The 20,980-nt window shown below is 36.6% G+C and overlaps 1 protein-coding gene across 4 annotated transcripts in view; it reads right to left on the bottom strand.

The window, feature by feature from the left end:
* MANBA (mannosidase beta) overlaps window positions 1-20,980 on the bottom strand; it is a 99,494-nt gene that overhangs the window by 63,559 nt on the left and 14,955 nt on the right. For all 4 annotated transcript variants that reach the window (XM_081303403.1, XM_081303404.1, XM_081303405.1 and 1 more), the window contains exons 2-6: window positions 20,219-20,313; window positions 18,770-18,875; window positions 17,803-17,973; window positions 5,652-5,775; window positions 184-359 (exon numbers count right to left, since the gene is read on the bottom strand). In XM_081303403.1, coding sequence (XP_081159529.1) covers window positions 184-359; window positions 5,652-5,775; window positions 17,803-17,973; window positions 18,770-18,875; window positions 20,219-20,313 — 672 coding nt within the window. The remainder of the gene's footprint in view (window positions 1-183; window positions 360-5,651; window positions 5,776-17,802; window positions 17,974-18,769; window positions 18,876-20,218; window positions 20,314-20,980) is intronic.

Genomic DNA, 20,980 nt, shown 5'->3' with positions numbered 1-20,980 from the left:
ATATTCCTTGGTTCATACAAAATGTAATAAAAAGGTTTTAAAATAGAGGATAAAATGGGAAGAAAAAATAAAACAAAAGAAGAAAATAGAATTTTTTTTCATACTTGGACCCTTCTTTCTAACCATTTCTTTTGAACAGCTTTCACTTTCAACCAGGGCTTTGCAAGAAGCATCATCATTCACCTTGTTAATTTTCACAGACAGCTCAACAGTCCTTTTTCCAGGTTGAAGTTTAACGTTGTTTGTCTTCTGTATTTTTAATTCAGGGATGGCTATGATCATTTGACCACCAACTGGGGTTGGGCTGATGACATCAAAAAATGTCTGTATGTTAAGCTTCCACATCTGGGCTCTGTTGTCTAAAGCATAAAGAGAAAAATTTTTTAAAAATGTATACAATATGCTAAGCATCATCTCTTCACTCCTCAGGATTCACTGAAGACCAAAGCAGCTTAAGTAGTCTGCAACAATATCATTTTTAAAAAATCAATAGAAATGTTATTTTGATCTATAGAGCTTAATTCTTCATTCTGAACAATAACCAAAATTTTGTGTATTTTATATAGACCTCCACTCTTCCAGAAGCACATAGAAAATTAAGCAATTTAGGTTCACAAAGCACAGTGTTAACCAGTAATTTTTTCAATATTACTAGGTCACTTCTTTTTACTTGCTAACTTAAAAAATGTATAATCTTATTTCTATTTAATCTTATAAATTAAGATCCATGTCTAGAATACACCTTCCTAGCATAGCTCTCCTGGAGTCCATTTTCTAAGGAAAACCTACCATTCATCCTCAGCTCTCCTGAAGTACATGCAAGAAAATACCAAGAGGAGACAGTACAAGATAATTTCCAAAGTAGTACTGGGGTTGGGGGTAGGGAAGAAGGACTGTCACATCATCCAGAGTCCCCTACCGTGCTCATCCTTCCTAATTACACCAAGCATAGTATCCTCTCCTCATCCTGACACCTGAGCCCCAAATGAGACAGGAATTCCTTATCAAAACAGGAGGACAGGCAAGGCTGGCTTGCCCTCTCTACAACTTGAGGTCCTCCTGAAGGCTCAGATATGTCCTTACTGATATCCTGGGCCCATGAATAGATATGGTTTATAGTTTGTTCATGTGACTTCAACCAGAAAGTCAACACAGAGGATGGCAGGAAATGTGGTTCTGGCCACTGACTCATGTTAAGTTTTTCCAAGAGCCAACTCAGTGAGGTTCTTGTAAGGAAGAGAAGGAACGAGGAAGGTAGGGCACCATGTTCCTGACTGATGGGAATTTGTAGAAAGGCTAGGCAGGTTCACAGCCCAGAATAATGTGTGCTGTTCATTCACAGATCATTAAGACATCTCTAGTTTGTTTCTAATAGATTAGACTTTTAAATTCTTCAAAGAATGTTATTATACTGTCTTCTTTGTAAATATGTGATGGGAAAAGGGAAAGAACAGGAGTGGGGAACTGCTTTATTCAGCTGTCTAGAAGAAAAAAATATAAATGAAACATAGAAATTAGAAAAACAAGAAGATGGCTGAGTTACCTTAATACAAGTATATAAACAAGCACCAGGAAGACATGGTTCCAAACTACATAATTTTTAATAATTTTTAAAACAGATACAACTTTTTTGTTGCCTTTATTTTATTTATTCATTTTTATGTGGTGCCAAGGATTAAACCCAGTGCCTCAAATATGCTTGGCAAGCCCTTTACCACTAAGCTACAATGGCAGCCCCTTCAAACTACATCTTAAGCATTGCTTTAATGATTTTAATAAATCCTCAAGTTTCAACGTCTTCATCTAGCTGTATGATATCTAATTTCAGGGAAAATTGGGATCTTCCACATTTAAACTCTCACTAAGTTGTACTGGTACATCTAGTTAAATGAAAAGAAAGATCCATGGAAAGGCAGAGATAAAAGAATCCTGGAGATGTCCTAGTCATTTTGCAGATGAGGTTGTGGAAGCCCTAAGTGCAGTCCTAACTCAAAGTTTCCTAGGCCAAGGAGAGAACAGGGCCCCAGGCTTCCTGACTCCAGTGCTCACAGCTGCCTAATGAAAGCACCTACTGAAAAGAATGATGCTAGCAGGTACATACTGACAGAAATTTGTATATGAATGATAAGGAAGAATAAAAGCAAAGGGAATCAGCCCTTCAGACTCCAACTCCAAAAAGCAAATAAATACATTCCAAGTGAAACAAAGCATTTGGAGGGATTAAAACAATAAAACATTACCTTCTTAATGAGCATCTTTGTAAAAAAGTAAGGAAGACTAGAGTCTAGGAACACAGAACGTGTCTGAGTCTCCAATGAACGTATAATTATGTGGTGCCTCAGCTCCTCCACTCCTCCAAATACCATCTTTGCAGCCTAAACTACTGACCAGGGCACAAAAACAGTTATGTGAGCATTTCTGTCAAACCAGTGAAAGAGATTTCTTGAATAGTTACATCTGTAAAGCTTAACAGACACTATATATTACAAACTAATCCAAAAAGGCAAAACTGCTGTCTCTAACTCTGAAAATGTACTTAGAGAAACAAAATACATCCAAAGGTCACAGTTAAGAACACCAGATGGCATCTGGGGGGTTAAGGACTAGCAGGGAAATGGAAGTTCAGAGGCAGGGAATGTTCAGGTCGGCATGGGAAAAATCTGCAAACGTCTGCTTATGTAAGATGAAAAAGATGCTTCATCTCATTGGAGGAAAAAGCTATTCAAAGACAGCTGCCTTGATTAGCTTCGCCCTGCTGGGCTCCTGCGGCTCCCCCCCCCCCTTCCCCTTTGCCTGCTCCTTCTTTCTGCATCTTTCATAGGAAACGAAAAGCTACAGGGAAAAAGTAGTACTGTGCATTTAAAGAAATAGTAATGACACCATACTGAATTGGCCAAGTTGCAGAACGTGTAAATTCAAACATAAGCTATTTTCCTGGACTCCTGCTAGAATTAGAGGGCAGATAGAAGCAGCTGCTTTTTAAAGAGTTATCAGTTGAATTGGCCGAAAGGCAGGCTCACGGTTAGCTACAGCAGCTGTTTTCTTTCCCTTCACCAAACAGCAAGATCTCCCTGCCTACTTAGCAGGACAAAATCCCTGAAAATGAAATCAAGGCAAAAAGACACAAAGCAAAATCCCCTTCAAAACAAGGAATAGAACAGGAGTATGTTCCAGGGAAGAAAAGGTACCTAAGCAAGAAGGCAACTAATAAATTAGAGGAAAGATTATTCAAGCAACCTGACTACCCATACAGCAATTTCAAAGGAGAAGAGTGTTATTTTAGGAAAAAAGTAATTCAGAGATGAATAAAAAAAAGAATGCATGAAAAAAAAATGAATGAATGCTTACCAAGTAAGGTACTAAACAAAACCAACAAATCTTTGCTATATTTTAATATTATATTTTCCGTGTTAAGCTATAAGCAAAAGGTAGCAATGCCCTTGAACTAGACCTCTATTGTGCAGCTGAGTGCTGGAGTTCACTCCTGCAATTCAAAGGCTAGGTCATCCACAATGAAGGAGTCCTGAGGCAGCCGTACATTTGGATAGGGCAGGCAAAGTAAAAGTGTCCCAAGTATGGGTCAGAGATTCACAGCCACCCCAACTCAGAAAGAACTACAAAAGCAAGGGAATTCACAGGTTGAAAAAACATCTCCATGCTTTCCTAACTGAACAAAAGATTAAATGACAGAGTATTTCAACAAAACAAATTATATATTTTAATTTATGTCTATATGACAGTATGAAAAGGTCACAAAATTAGGCAATCATCACTCCCTAATAAATGTGTGGCCCAACTGGAACAACTCGCAAGGATAATGAATATCTGTCTGTCTCTCTTACACACACACACCAAAAAAAACCACCATCAAACCCAAAGGCCTACATTTTGGCACAGATCATTTTCTCATAAATGTACTAATCTTTAGAATTGAGGCATCCACCTTCCCTGTTATATTCCTCCCTACCTCCCCCACATACCTCAGTAACCCAAGTCCAGCCCAGACTTCCCCTTCCCCTCCCTCAGCACACGCAGTAGGTTTTCCTGCAACACCCACCCCAAACTCCATGGAAAAAGATCAATAGAGGTTTGCTGAGTCACACATGGTCAAAGCATCGGGGCCTCCCTTTTCAATACCAGTGTGAATCTTTCACTTTTAAAAATACCGAAAATAGGGTTTTTCCTACAAGAGTTACTGCTATTTAAAACCTGATGAGAATATTTCAGGGCTAAGGATGAATCATTTAAATAAATCTCTGCTAATCAGGTTTTGAAGAAAGTTGTACCAGTGCACTGGTATCTTAAAACCCAGATAAATCTTAGTAGCCCTAAAAACATCAGTGGCTCCTTCTTTACTGTGATCTCAGCATTATTTTCAAATATAATTGTTTTATTGTTTAGCATCTTGAACATTAAGAATATGTGAACATTGGGTTTGGAGGTATGGGTCAGTGATAGAGCATTTACCTAGCATTTGCAAGGCCCTGTATTCAATTCCCACCCAGCATGGCAAAAAAGCAAAAAAATAAAGAAGAACTTTGTAAAAATCATTTAGGAAGCTGAGGTTAGGGGGGAAAAAAAATCAAACAAATGGTCACAAGATATTGAAAAGTACGAAAGTTTAGAAACCGTTATTATCAGGATTGAGATTAGAGAGAAATATATACACATATACACATTATACACACAAAGTAAATTAATTCACAAAAATTTCAAGTCAAGTTTTAAAAGTAAAACATCCCTCTTTATATATATATGTGTGTGTGTGTGTGTGTGTGTGTGTGTGTGTGTGTGTGTATAGACATATATATAGTTGTTAATGGAACTTTATTTTTTTTTATTTATTTATATGTGGTGCTGAGACTTGAATCCCATCATACCTCACACATGCTAGGCAAGTGCTCTACCACTGAGCACAACCCCTGCCCATGGATTGGTAATCTTTTATATTATCACTCTCCCCCAACCAGTGTGCAGCACCCTGAGGAATGACTGGATGTACTCGATTTCTTTTCTATGCCAAACAAACACAGTGTTCAGAAAAGAACTCAACAAATATTTGATCCAATTTTAACTGATTCACTGACTTCTGTGAGATTTCTGGGTTTTATTTCAATATTCCTTGACAGGGAATAGTTCTTTCAACTAAAAGAAGTTTCTTCACTTTGCAAAATGTTCTTTGTGTCTTCTCTGCCTTCCAGTTCATTTTCAACTCTTAACAAGGCTTACATGTCGGGGCCTCAGAGGTGCTCTCTGAGTTATGGAGATAATGTACGGTGACAAAAAACTGGTCTAGTGACTAGAGCAAACCACTGAAAGTGACCTCAGGGACAGCAAAAAGGAGTACAAGCCAGCACACCCAATCCTTCCAACAAAGAAGACATAGCTCAGGAGGAATTAGAGATGTTCTGCATTTTTTTCTTCCTTTTTTTGCAAAATATGCTAAAAGGTATCTACCTACCTACCTGCTTTATATTGTCAATTTTTCTGACAAATCAGTTTGTATCTACTTCTTACGTTTATAAATTGGCAGTGCCACATCGTGTTTTTAAAAATTAAGTCTCTGAAACATATATATTCAAATTACAAACTCAATATTTATAACACAGAGGAGAAGACACAAAAACAAGAAATTACAATTCTTAACTTACCATACATTGGGACAAATGTGAAGTCATACAGATGACAAATATTATAGGCTTCAATTCTAACACCTTTCCAGATTCCTTGGGTAGGAAAAGAAGGCCCCCAGTCCCAACTAAAGGAACACTGTTCCTGTGATTTAAAGGGGGAAAAAGAAGATACATTCTGATTACTGTAAAATTTAAGTATTATGAAAAACGTTTTCTTTTAAAATATTATAAAAATACATGCATATCAATTTGTTAAAGTTGACATAACAAAATGCCATAGACTAGATAAGGTTTTACCAAATGAAATTCATCTTCTCACAGTTCTAGAGGCCAAAAACCCAAGATCAAGGTGTCAGGTTTGGTTTCTTATGAGGCCTCTCTTCTTGGCTCGCAGATAACCACCTTCTTGATGTATCCTCACATAGTCTTTTTCTATGCTCAAGCATCCCTGGTGACCTCTCTCTGTTGTCCAAATTTCCTCTTCTCACAACACTAGTCAGATTAGGGCCCACTCTAGCCACTTCATTTTAACTTAGTCGTCTCTTTAAAAATTTTATCTTCAGGGCTGGGGTTATAGCTCAGGGGTAGAGTGCTTGCCTTGCAATTGTGAGGCACTTGGTTTGATCCTCAGCACCACATAAAAATAAATAAATAAAATATATATACTTAAAAAATTTTTTTCTCTCCAAATACAATTATATTCTGAGGTACTGGGGGTTAGGAATTCCACATGTAAATTTGGGGGCACTATTCAGTCCACAACAATGTGTGTGTGTGCATGCTTGCAAGTGGACACATAAGTTTCTCTGCATCAACCCACAATTTTCCTCTTCTGATGTTTATACACTTGTAAAATCCCTTCTCTTGACTATGTGTTGAATCTCAAAAAACAATTCCAACCAAAAGAATATAGCAGAGGTGATACTATTTTCAAAATTGGGTTATAAAAAACTGAGCCTCTTGCTTAGCTCTTTTGGCCAAGGAAAAAGCCAGCAGCCACATCCAGAAACAGCTCTCTGGGGAGACCCATGTGAGTGCTGGGAGGCCTACCAATAACCATGATGAGCCTAGCCCTCATCAAGGCTTGAGACGCCTGCAGCCCAACTGGGTGGCAGCTTGACTACAACCTTGGGAGAGACCTTAAACCAGAAGCAAACAGCCACCCCAGGGTCAGGTTCCTAGTGGACATAAACTGTGATAACCAATGTTTTAAGATAAAAATTTTGGTGTAATTTACTGACAGAATATATAACTATTACAATAATTAATATATCAACCTATGCAATATAATTTTTTGTTTTGGGTTTTTTTTGTTGTTGTTGCTGTTATTGTTTGGTGCAGGGGATTGAACCCAATGGTGCTTAACCACTGAGCCATACCCCCCCCCCTCGCCTTTTTTTATACTTTATTTAGAGACAGGGTCTTGTTGAGTTGCTAAGTGCCTTGCTAAGTTGCTTAGGCTGGCTCTGAACTCACAGTCCTCCTGCCTCAGCCTCTTGAGTCATTGGGATTACAGGTGTGTGCCACAGTGTTCCGCTCATAATTTTAACTGCTAAATTTATTTAGCAGAAATGTTTCTAAGAACATAAAATCGAACTATGAAGAGTTTATTCTTCAAAGGTTATTACATTGAGGCAACACAATAGTTACCTTTTATAAATGCCTTCAAAAGATCTCTGAACATAGCCACTGTATTAAGTGTGATTACAATAAAGAATAAGTAACAACATTGAAAGATAAAAACAAGGCTGGGCTCAGTGTTGCATGCCTGTAATCCCCACAGCTTGAGACAGGAGAATCTCAAGTCCAAAGCCAGCCTCAGCAACTCAGTGATGCCTTAAGCAACTCGGCAAAACCCTGTCTCTAAATAAAATACGAGAAAGGGCTAAGGATGTGGTTCAGTGGTTAAGTGCCCCTGGGTTCAATCCTAGGGACCAAATTTTAAAAAAAGATAAAAACATGATAAACATTTTAAAAGAAGTTCTAGCTATATTCATCAAACCCTATCTCCTTGAGTGTGAATTCAGAAGTCCTTGTTTCTGAACACAGAGCCCTAAAGCAATCAGTTCAAATTTTAGACACTGACACAGGAGGCCAAGGCAAACATCTCATTCAATCTTATCAGCCCGGCTATCTGTCTCTCCCATTATGACACTCAATTTCCATAGTACAAAATTATAAAGGTTCCAAATCAAAAGTACAAAATGGTTCTCTTAATAAAACCTTTTCAAGAAGAATTTTTTTTTCCAATTTCTACTTTTTTAAATAATCTTTTTTATTATTTATTTATTTATCTTTGTGGTGCTGGGGATGGAACCCAGGATCTTGAACATTCAACAAAAAGACAACAATGGGAATTGGTGGGGAAAAAACTAGAGAAGTTGGCTCAGGTCACACAGAGCTAAGTATGGACTTCAGCCTAAAGACAATGAGATCTGTGGAATAAGTTTTAAGAAGAGGAGTATCGTGATCATTTTTGTCTGAAAAGACCATTCTAGCTGTTCTGTGAACAACCAGTCAGAAGAAGGCAAGTGAGAATTCAGGAACATCAGTTAGGCAACCAGGGCAGTATTTCATGTAAGAAATAACTGAATTCAAGACCTAGTAGAAGAAATGTAACATGTGTAGATTGAAGAGCTATTGAAGAAGTACTATTCACATCATCAAAAGGATTTAGTCATGAGTTGGTTGGAAGAGGAAATAAAGAGAGAGGGAGGTACCAGAATAACTCTTGAATTTCTGGCTTGAGCAACTGTTGCAGGTAGTATCCCATTCAGTAAAAACAGGAAACATAAGAAAAAGGATTTAGATCACAAATGCTGTGCTGAACATACTAAGTTTTAAAGTCCCGGTGAATCAGGCAAATGATAGTGATAAACAGAACTTGAGTATAAGGTCTGGAATTGAAGAGACATGGAGCCAAGGATACAATGTTGGGAGTTACTGCCAAGTCCATTGGCTAGTTGTTGTTTTAATTTTTATGTTGTAAGTCAATTGGGTACTAAATAAATGAAAGTAAATGAGGTAGCCTAGAGAAGGTATGAAATTAGAGAAGTGTCTATAACAGAAAGACATTTGAATAATATAACTTTTAAGAGAAGCAGAACGTGAATAGACACATAGAAAAAACAGCCAGGATGCAAGCGGGCTACAAAGAGGATGGCCTCAAACACTAGTAGGAGTTTGACACCTCTGTCTTTTCCACTGTTTAAATGATGGGAAAGATGGAGGACATCGTCTAAACTGGGCAAATGGGGAAAGCAAAGATGAGAGGGGATTTGTGTTGGTATGGAGAAAGTGGTCCAACAATGGGTGAAGGAGAGTTAAGCTTTTCCTCTTAAAAACCCAGTGTCACATAGACTCCTAATGCAATCATGCACTAGCATCAGTTCAAGTCCTCATCAGATGTGGTGGCACACGCCTATAATCCCAGCAGCTCAGGAGGCTGAGACAGGAGGATAGTGAGTTCAAAGCCAGCCTCAGCAAAAGTGAGGGGCTAAGCAACTCAGTGAGACCCTGTCTCTACATAAAATACAAAATAGGGCTGAGGATGTGGCTCAGTGGTCGAGTGACCCTGAGTTCAATCCCCAGTTCCCAATAAATAAATCCCCAGTTCAATCCCTACTACTGCCATTGCTGCTGCTTCTGATTCCGCTGCTGCCAGCCTGAGGTTGCCTTTGAGGTCTTCTTTCTGGGTGCTGCTGCCACAGAAGAGACCATTGCCCTGGATGCAACTGAAGCCGACATCGCTGCTGACCCCCTAAGATCGCTTGTTGAGGCTGCCCCCACAGCTGCAATTGTAGCTGCCACTGCAGCCCCTGCAGCCACTGCTACAGCCTCTGCAGCCACAACTACTGCTGACCCACTGCCTGCTGCCAACAACCACTGCCACTACTGCTGCTACCATGGCCTAGAGCACTCCTTCGGGGAAGACTCCAGGTTTGGTTGCATATGGCTGCACCCATTTTGGAACAACAGCTAGGACCTGGGGCCCAGGTGCCAGCAGATTTACCACCACAAGAGCCTCTGTCTGGGGACTCCAGCTAGGACATGCAGGTCCACTATGGGGGGTGCCCGCAGATTTGGAGGAGCCTGAGGTCTTCCTGATGAGTGGCCCTGTCTTGTTGCTACATCTCAGGGTTGCTCCTTTGCATGAATGTATCCCTGGTGGTCTCTCTGCAAGTAGGAACAGCATTGAGATCTTGGGACTGCAGTGTGGCCGAGCCTGAGGTATCTGAAGTTCAGATTGGTGGGATAGTGACTGGGATTGTGAGAGCTGATCTGGGTTTGGTGATCCCAGGAGACAGAGAGAGAGAGGGCGGAGAAATTATTGAATACTGACAGAGAGATTGACTTTGCAGCAAGATTTATTTTATTTTATTTTTTGATTCACTAATCTCTCTACCATATTTGGAACAGGATGTTTTTTATGCATCAGTGTGTGGAGGACAATGATATATGAGTGGTGTTTTGTATTTTTGTTATATTCTTATGTCTTTGATTTTTTCTCTTTGTTTGTATTCTTCCTCTCTCTTGTCTATTTTCTTGGATTTCCTTTTCAACTTTTCTCCAACCAGCAGTCAATCTCTGTTAGCTTCTCTTCCACTCTTCCTATGAATTTTTACTTCTAAATTCTCTCTTCCTCCCTTGCAAATATTGCATACTACACTACCTCTGTTCTCTCATCTACCACTTGAAACTGTAAATCATTTTAACAAATATTCTGTTTGTACTATAGATAGTTATTGAACTCATCATTTTGGTTTAATTTGAGAAACCAGTAGATGCCTTAGTGGGAGCTATTAGGTTTAAGGGTATATAGTGTATATGCTGGATGCTGTTGATATTGGTCTCACCAGTAAAGGTGAAGCACTGAAAACCTTCAGAGACACTATAGGTCTACAGGGTAGAATTTATCCTGCCTTAGATCCACACTTTCCGATGGGAAAACACACTAACAAAATGAAAAAAACAAGGGAACAAAATGCCCCAAACAAACCAAGATGCTTAACAATAGAAGCCACTGATAATACAATAGAAGAAATGTCCAAGAAGGAGTTCAGATTGTACATAGTTAAATTGACATGTGAAGTAAAGAACAGTATAAGGAATGAAGTCAAAGAAAAAATATCCAGGAAGTGAAAGACCACTTCAATAAAGAGTTAGAGTTAGAGATCATTAAAAAAAAAAAAGTAGAAATCCTCAAAATGAAAGAATCAGTAACCAATTATAAATTCAATAGAAAGCATCACCAAAAGACTAGACCACTTGGAAGACAGAACCTCAGACAATGAAGTCAAAATATATAATCTTGAAAGTAAAGTTGAACATACAGAGAAGATGGTAAGAAACCATAAACATAACATCCAAGAATTATGGGATAACATGAAAAGACCAAATTTAAGAGTTATCAGAATAGATGAAGAAGCAGAGATATAAACTGTACAGTCTTTTCAATGATATAATAGCAGAAATTTCCCAAACCTGAAGAATGGAATGGAAAATCAAATACAAGAGGCATGCAAGATCCCAAATGTACAAAATTACAGCAGACCCACACCAAGATACATTTTAATAAAAATGACTAACACAGAGAATAAAGATAAAATCTTAAAGGCTGTGAGAGAAAAAAAAACAAATTATGTATAGGGGAAAACAATTTGGATCTCATCTGATTTCTCAACCCAGACCTTCAAAGCTAGGAGGTCCTAGAATAATATATTTCAAGCTCTAAAAGAAAACAGATGCCAACCAAGAATTTTATATCCAGCAAAATTAAGTTTCAGATTTGAAGATGAATTTAAAACCTTCCATGATAAACAAAATTAAAAGAATTCACAATTAGAAAGTCTATACTACAGAACATTCTCAAAAAAAATATTCCATGAGGATGAAGTGAAAAAAAGGTGAAAACCAGCAAAGGGAGGATTGACACTAAAGGGACATTCAACCAAATGAGAAACTAAGACAAATCAAAAACCAGAAATGAATCAAAATGAATTCAAATAATATCTCAATAATAACCTTGAATGTTAATGGCCTAAAATCATCAATCAAAAGACACAGACTGGATGATTGGATTAAAAAGCAAAGCCCAACAATATGCTGATTCAAGAGACTCACCTCATGGGCAAAGACATCCACAGGCTGAAGATCAAAGGATGGGAAAAAACTTATCACTCACGTGGATTGTGTAAACAAGAAGGGGTTTCCATTCTCATTTCAGATAAAGTAGACTTTAAACCAAAGTTAATCAGAAGTGATAAAGAAAGACATTTCATACTTCTTAAGGGAAGTATATATAAGCAGGATATAACAATCATAAATACTTATGCCCCAAACAATGGAGCATCTATATACATAAAAAAAAAAAAACCTTCTCAATTTCAAGAGTCAAATAGAACAATAATACTGGGTGACTTTAACATACTGCTCTGACTACTAGACAGATCTTCCAAACAAAAACAAAAATTATGGTATATATGTGTATTAAGAATTGTAATGCAAAAAAAAAGTACATGTATAATGGCATAAGTAGACATGAACATACTTTATATACAGAGATACGAAAAATTGTGCTCTATATGTGTAAAAAGGATTGTAATGCATTCCACTATTGTCGTGTATTTAAAAAAAATAATAAAATCAATTTTTAAAAAAAGAATTGTAATGCAAAACAAAAAAGAATAGTGTTAGATTAGGTAGAGGGAAGTAAAAGGATGGGAGGGCAGAGGATGTGGGGATAAGAAAGATAGTAGAATGAAACAGACACTATTACTTTATGTATATATATAACTGTATGACCAATATGATTCTACAATATGTATACTCAGAAAAATGAGAGATTATATCCCATCTATGTATATCAAAGTATATAAGTGCATTCTACTGTCATGTATAACTAATTAAAACATATAAAAAATTAATTAAAAAAAGAAAAAAACTAAATAAGGAAACTATAGAACTAAATAATGCAATCAATAATTTAGATTTAACAGACATATATAGAATATTTCATCCATCAATGAATGAATACAGTTTATTCTCAGCAGCACAGAACTCCTTCTCTAAAATAGGCCATATCCAAGGACATGAACAAACACTTCACAGAGGAGGACATACAATCAATCAACAAGTACATGAAAAAATGCTCACCATCTCTAGCAGTCAAGGAAATGCAAATCAAAACCACCCTAAGATACCACCTCACCCCAGTAAGATTGGCAGCCATGATGAAGTCAAACAACAACGAGTGCTGGTGAGGATGTGGGGAAAAGGGCACTCTTGTACACTGCTGGTGGGACTGCAAACGAGTGCGGCCAATTTGGAAAGCAGTATGGAGATTCCTGGGAAAGCTGGGAATGGAACCACCATTTGACCCAGCTATTGCCCTTCTCGGACTATTTCCTGAAAACCTTAAAAGAGCACACTACAGGGATACTGCCACATCGATGTTCATAGCAGCACAATTCACAATAGCTAGACTGTGGAACCAACCCAGATGCCCTTCAATAGATGAATGGATAAAAAAAAAATGTGGCATGTATACACCATGGAGTACTATGCAGCAATAAAAAATGACAAAATCACGGAATTTGCAGGGAAATGGATGGCACTAGAGCAGATTATGCTTAGTGAAGCTAGCCAATCCCTAAAAAACAAATACCTAATGTCTTCTTTGATATAATGAGAGCAACTAAGAACAGAACAGGGAGGAAGAGCAGGAAGAAAAGATTAACATTAAACAGAGACATGAGGCGGGAGGGAAAGGGAGAAAAAAAGGGAAATCACATGGAAATGGAGGGAGACCCTCATTGTTATACAAAATTACATATAAGAGGTTATGAGGGGAATGGATAACAAACATGGAGGGAAATGAATTACAGTAGATGGGGTAGAAAGAGAAGATGGGAGGGGAGGGGAGGGGGGATAGTAGAGGATAGGAAAGGTAGCAGAATACAACAGTCACTAATATGGCAGTATGTAAAAATGTGATGTGTAACCGATGTGATTCTGCAATCTGTATACGGGGTAAAAATGGGAGTTCATAACCCACTTGATTCTAATGTATGAAATATGATTTGTCAAGAGCTTTGTAATGTTGTGAACATCCAATAAAAAAAAATAAAAATAAATAAATAAAATAGGCCATATCTTATGCCACAAAGCAATTCTTAGTAAATACAAAAAAACAAGAGATAATACCTTGCATTTTATCAGACCAAAATGGAATGAAATTAGAAATCAATGACAAAATAAAAAATAGAAGCTACTGTAACAAATGGAGACTAAATAATATACAACTGAATGATGAATGGATAATAGAAGAAATCAAGGATGGAATAAAAAAATTCTTAGAGGTAAATGAGAACATTGATACAATGTATCAAAGTCTCTGTGACACTATGAAAGCAGTAATAAGAGGAAAGTTTATTGCATTGAGTGCATTCATTAAAAGAATAAAAAATCAACCAAAAAAATGACCTAACACCACATCTTACAGCACTAGAAAAAGAAGAACAAATCAATCCCCAAAGCAGAAGACAGGAAATAATTAATATCAGAGCTAAAATCAATGAAATTGAAACAAAATAAACAATTGGAAAAATTGACAAAACTAAAAGTTGGTTCTTTGAAAACATAAATAAAATTGATAAACCATTAGCCATGCTAACAAAGAGAAGGAGAGAGAAAACTCAAATTAGTAAAATACGTAATGAAAACAGAAATATCACAAGAGACACTACAGAAATGCAGAAGATAATTAGAAGTTATTTTGAAAATTTGTACTCCAATAAAATAGAAAATATCAAAGGCATCAACAAATTTCTGTAAGCATGGGATGTGCCCAAACTGAATCAGAATTATATACTCAATTTAAACAGATCAATTTCAAGTGACGAAATAGAAGACACTATCAGAAGCCTACCAACCAAGAAAAGCCCAGGACCGGATGAATACACAGCTGAGTTCTACAAGACCTTTAAAGAAGAACTAATACCAATGCTCTTCAAATTATTTCGTGAAATAGAAAAAGAGGGGACACTTCCAAACTCACTCTATGAGGCCAATATCACCCTGATTCCAAAACCAGACAAAGACATATCAAAGAAAGAAAACCTCAGACCAATATCTCTAGTGAACATAGATGCAAAAATTCTCAATAAAATTCTGGCAGATCAAATACAAAAACATATCAAAAAGATAGCACACCCTCCCAGGGGTAAGGTTGGTTCAATATACGGAAATCAATAAATATAATTCATCACATCAATAGACTTAAAGCGAAGAACCATATGATCATCTCAATAGATGCAGAAAAAAAAGCATTCAACAAAATACAGTACCCCTTCATGCTCAAAACACTAGAAAAACTAGGGATAGCAGGAACATATCTCAACATTGTAAAAGCTATCTATACTAAGCCCCAGGCCAACATCATTCTAAATGAAGAAAAATTGAAAGCATTCCCTCTAAAAATGGGAACAAGACTAGTACTTATTCACCACTTCTATTTAATACTAGCCAGAGCAATTAGAGAGATGAAAGAAATTACAGAGATACGGATAGGAAAAGAAGAACTCAAATTAGCACTGTTTATTGACAATATGATTCTATAAGACCCAAAACACTCTTCAGAAAACTTCTAGAACTAATAAATGAATTCAGCAAAGTAGCAGGATATGAAATCAACAGCCATGAATCAAAGGCATTTCTGCATATCAGTGACAAATCCTCTGAAAGGGAAATGAGGAAAACTACACCATTTACAATAGCCTCAAAAAAAAAAAAAAAGAAAAAAGAAAAAGAAAAAGAAAGAAAGAAAGAAAAGAAAAGAAAAGAAAAAAACCTTGGGAATCAACTTAATGAAAGAGGTGAAAGACATCTACGACAAAAACTACAGAACACTAAAGAAAGAAATTAAAGAAGACCTTAGAAGATGGAAAGATCTCCCTTGTTCTTGGATAGGCAGAATTAATATTGTCAAAATGACCGTACTATCAAAAGCACTATACAGATTTAATGCAATTCCAATCAAAGTCCCATTGACATTCCTCATAGAAATAGAAAAAGCAGTCATGAAATTCATCTGGAAAAATAAGAAACTTAGAATAGCTAAAGCAATCCTTAGCAAGAAGTGTGAAGCAGGTGGCATCACTATACCAGAACTTAAAGTATACTACAGAGCAATAATAACAAAAATGGCATGGTATTGGCACCAAAATAGACTTGTAGACCAATGGTACAGAATAGAGGATGCAGACAAACCCACATAAATACGGTTATCTCATACTAGACAAGGATGTCAAAAACATTTACTGGAGAAAAGATAGCCTATTCAACAAATAGTCCTGGCAAAACTGGAAATCCATATGTAGCAAAATGAAGTTAAACCTCTATCTCTCACCCTGCACAAAAATCAACTCAAAGTGGATCAAAGACTCAGGCACTAGAATGGAGACCCTGCACCTAATAGAAGAAAAAATAGGCCCAAATCTGTACTATGTCAGCCTAGGATCTGACTTCCTTAACAAGACTCCTAAAGCACAAGAAGTAAAATCAAGAATTAATAAATGGGATGGATTCAAATTTAAAAGCTTCTTCTCAGCAAAGGAAACAATTAATAATGTTAAAAGAGAGCCTACAGATTGGGAGAAATCTTCACCACGTGCATCTCTGATAAAGCATTAATCGCTAGGATATATAAAGAACTCAAAAAACTTAACACCAATAAAACAAATAACCCAATCAATAAATGGGCTAAGGAACTGAACAGACACTTCACAGAAGAAGAAATACAATTGGTCAACAAATATATGAAAAGGTGTTCAACATCTCCAGCAATTAGAGAAGTGGAAATCAAAACTACTCTTTTGATTTCATCTCACTCCTGTCAGAATGGCAATCATCAAGAATAGAGGCAACAATAAATGTTGGTGAGGATGTGGTGAAAAATGTACACTCATACATTCTAGTGGGACTGCAAATTGATGCAACCACTATGGAAAGCAGTATGGAGATTCCTCAGAAAACCGAGAATGGAACCACCATTTGACCTAGCTACCCGACTTCCTGGTTTACACCCAAAGGATTTAAACTCAGCATGCTATCGTGATGCAGCCACATCAATGTTTATAGCAGCTCGATTTACAATAGCTAGACTGTGGAACCAACCTAGGTGTCCCTCAATACATGAATGGATAAACAAAATACTCAATGGACTATTACTCAGCTTTAAAGAAGAGTAAAATTATTTGCCAATAAATTGCTGGAGTTGGAAAATATCATGCTAAGCAAAATACGCCATTCCCACAAAACCAAAGGCTGAATGACATCTCTAATATGCAGAAGCTAATTCACAATAAGCGGGGGGGGGGGGCACAAGAGAAGAACAGCTTTACCTTAGATTAGGTAGAAGGAAGTGATGGGAGGGAAGGGGAGCAGATGTGGGGATAGGAAAGACAGTAGAATGAAATAGACATCATTATTGTATGTGTATATGTGACTGCATGACCAATATGATTCTGCAACATGTTACACTCAAAAAAATGAGAAATCACATCCCATCTATGTATGATATATCAAAGTTCATAAATGCATTTTACTGTCATGTATAACTAATTAAAACAAATAAAGAATTTAAAATAAATAAACAAAATTCAAGTCCTCTAAACTGGAAGAAGACTCAAACAAAAATAATTACTTTGGTGGCTTTTGTTATCTTTTTATTAGATTTTTTGAGAAACTAGTAGTAAAATATGAGAACATGTCAGCATACATACTACATATATTTTTAAAATATATATTATATTTGCTGAAGGTTACCAGTCCCCAGAATCACTAATAAATTTTCATATTTGGTGAAAAGTCTGACAAATCCAAATTAAAAAAATTAATTTTTAAAGTTACACTATCAGCCTCATCATTTTCTTCTTTATCTGGTGTTCCCTAAGTTCTGATGTGGTCAGGAAGAAAACCTGGGAAGATAAAGATTCCCCATGAAAATCCAGATACTCTTTCTTATTTCAAATTTTCAAGACCCACCATGGGGTCAGGAAAGAAACTTTCAACTTTTGAAAGGCCACTGGAGTTTCAAGCAAGCAGCATTTCATAAGTGGGCACACCCCACCCTCAAAGCTAAAAACCTATCCCTTGAACAGATCATTACCTTTCGAATAAAGTTGACATGGCATTCACCCTTCTGCACACGTGGAGGGCAGTTGGGAGGCACCTCACGGCTGGTGTAAGCTTTGCTCTGTTTTGTGGCGTACAACACTGCTGACTGGAAACGCAGCTCAATGGAGTTCACGTCTCTGATCACATTGGTAATATCAAAGATCTGTATTAAAGGGGAAGAACAGACAACCCCATGATGTGCAAGAATTCTTGTGTGTAAAATTTTAGATAAAGGTAGAATATACGAAAAATGTATAAAATATTCAAATCTAGAGTTAGCCCGCCGATAAAAAGCAATTCTCCAAAATAGCAGAACTTGGTTACCCACTTTTAATTATAACTAAGCATAGTCCCCCACCCAAACACAGATTTCTAGGTTTCTCCTTCTATTTTTACTGACAGATGATGGTCCAGGGAAATAGAACAGAAAGTATCTTTAGCCCTGGAATGTCTGCTCTAGCTATTTGCACGTGGCCTTGAACTGCCAAGGATTCCTAGACACATCACGACAACCCAACTCTCTGGAATGCACAGCATGTATTTCTAAGTCATAGTTATATATATATTTGAAATGCCTACCCTTGAAAGGAAAAGGAGATCAGGATACAATCTCTTACTCTATTCCAGAAAGAAAACATTTTCTTTTAAAAATAATTTGTCAGTTGTCATCTCCCATGCAACTCTGGCTCACCGGACAACAGAGAAGAGAATAGCACTGTCCCACACTTCCTAGATACCAAGAACTTGCCAACCATCTCATAATTTACTTATTAAATCCCCATGATCTGTAGTGTTTTCATGACTCTACAAATGGGGCAACTGAGAAACACAGTAACTTACTCCCTGTTACAAAAAGCTTACATTTGTCTCATGGCCAGTTATGCACTTGCCATTCTCTATCCACAAAACAACACAAACACACATGAATTTTTTTTAACCTGATATCATTATGTACTTACGTATTTGGTGAACATGTTGTCAGTTTTCCCAATAGTGACGTTATTCAACAGGATTTCTGAAACTGTATCAACTCCCTCAAATATCAAATTTATCATTTGCCATTTGCTAGGAAAAGAAAACATTTTGAAAGCAAGATGCAGAAACATTAACTTACAAAAGTCTTTTTGTAATTAAGAACTAAAGAAATATTTCACAGAAGATGTACATTCTTAAACAGTAATTTTCAACAGAAGTTTCAGGAATATTTGTTTAATATTTATTGCTATTTTTTTGTTTAATATTTGTTGCTATTTTTTGAGTAATCCAGCTCATCATTCTCTATAATATATCTATCAATCACCATAAAATCCAGCACAACTTAAAATTTCCAACTGCATCGTTTTTTCTTTCAGTTACTTCACAAAGTTCTTATGAGAATCAAGTTAAATAATAGACACAAAACATTTCCGCAAACTATTACATTCACTGACACTATCTAAGAGAATGTATTAGCTACTAACTTGTATCTCTAAGTGAATGCTATGTGCCCAGTACTATTCTAAGCAGGAACATTCTCTGAACTTAAGGAGTATGAAAGCTGGCTAGTATCCAAGCCAAATACACAGGAAACAAAAACTTCCAATCTATCCTACTATGTAGTAGAGCCAGAAACAACTTAGGCTCTGACTGGAAAACAGTGCTTCATTAAGAGAAATGGCAAAGCCATTAGGACATAAAAAATTTTTTTAAGAGGGAATATGAGTTGGTTGGATTTTGGATATGTAAAGCTCAAAGTGAAATAAGACTGCTCGGGAAGTGTTATAAGTCATTTGAAAATAAAAGCCTGGAGCCTAGTTAACTCCATGATACTAAGCATGATACTAAGTTCTGAATTAGTTTTTTAAGAGACTAGAAAATAATTACCAAAAAGTTTCATATAAAAGGGACAGAAAATTTTTTAAATTTAATACTAATGGTGTTATATATACTTAATATACATTCTGCTTTATATAGAAATATATGCTTATAATAACACAGAGCATTACTGAAAATAGTAACTGTAGTTCTCTTCATGGCCTCATAACATGGCATAAGTCCAAGGTCATAGTCTCAGTAGCTGGTCAGCACCACACAGAACAAATCAAGTATCTCTGATTCTATTTAACAATGCTATAAAATGCATACATACACTTATTGGTTACTGGGGAGAGGGTGGAGAAGAGGAAATTTACATAGGAGAACTGACGAGGTCAAGTAACTTCATTATAACCATTGGACAAATGATTCCATAAAACATGATTTCATGATTAATGATCAGTGGCAAACACAAAACATTAATCACACATTCACTCTTATTATAGTAAAAGGCTTTAATCTGACTTAATTCTCTGATATGCAACCTAAGCAAAGGTAAAAGAAAGCTCAAATAATAACTATAGTATATGTACAAATAACTATTGTGTATGTACCTGCTATCAAAAGGAATTTTAAATTCCTTGCTATAAATCCAGTTATCCAAGGAAATCCATCTGTAGTTAAGGTCATTAAATCCATAGTAAGGATCCTGTTGACAAAAGATAAAAATTATTGTAGACAGCTAAGTATATAAAAATAAATCAATAAAACAAATTTCTAACAACAGTTATTGATCACCTAAAAATTAATGAGCTCTTGGCCTAAGAGCACAAAAAGGTCAGATGGTTAACAATGAAAAATGTGGAAGAAAAAAATTCCAACAAAACACCTGAAAATGGAAACGTTCTGAGATATAAATAATATGGTTTAATTATCAAAGAACGTGTGGAGACTAAGATTGGTAGCACTTGTTAAAATCTGACAAAACCTCTAAAGTATTGGTAGAGACTGAAAGAGAGTTTTGATAATAGCCAGGACTCTCAGGCCTTTTAGTTCTCATTTTGCTTGTTGCTGCCACTACCTCGCTGGCCTCCAGGGGGCACACTTCTCTTCTACTGCCCAAAGGTCAGTAAAACTCCCATTCTTTGGATCCCTTTATTATTTCCAAAGTTAATTTTTTCATTAACTTTACTAAGTGGCACACAAATGATGTCTATAGAGAACACACAGCACACATACAGATAAACTTACAAACAGAAGGTTTCCTATATTATCCTTGATCAGATATGCAAACTGCTACCTACGAGCCAAATGCAGCTCCCTGCCTGTTTTTGTGTGGCCAGCAAGCTAAGAATGGATATATGTCCATAAATGAA

The sequence above is a fragment of the Spermophilus citellus genome (genome assembly GCF_964194105.1).
Source record: "Spermophilus citellus genome assembly, chromosome: 8".
Taxonomy (NCBI): Eukaryota; Metazoa; Chordata; class Mammalia; order Rodentia; family Sciuridae; genus Spermophilus; species Spermophilus citellus.
The sequence above is the reverse complement of the archived record's forward strand: the minus strand, read 5'-3'. Positions and strand labels throughout refer to the sequence as shown.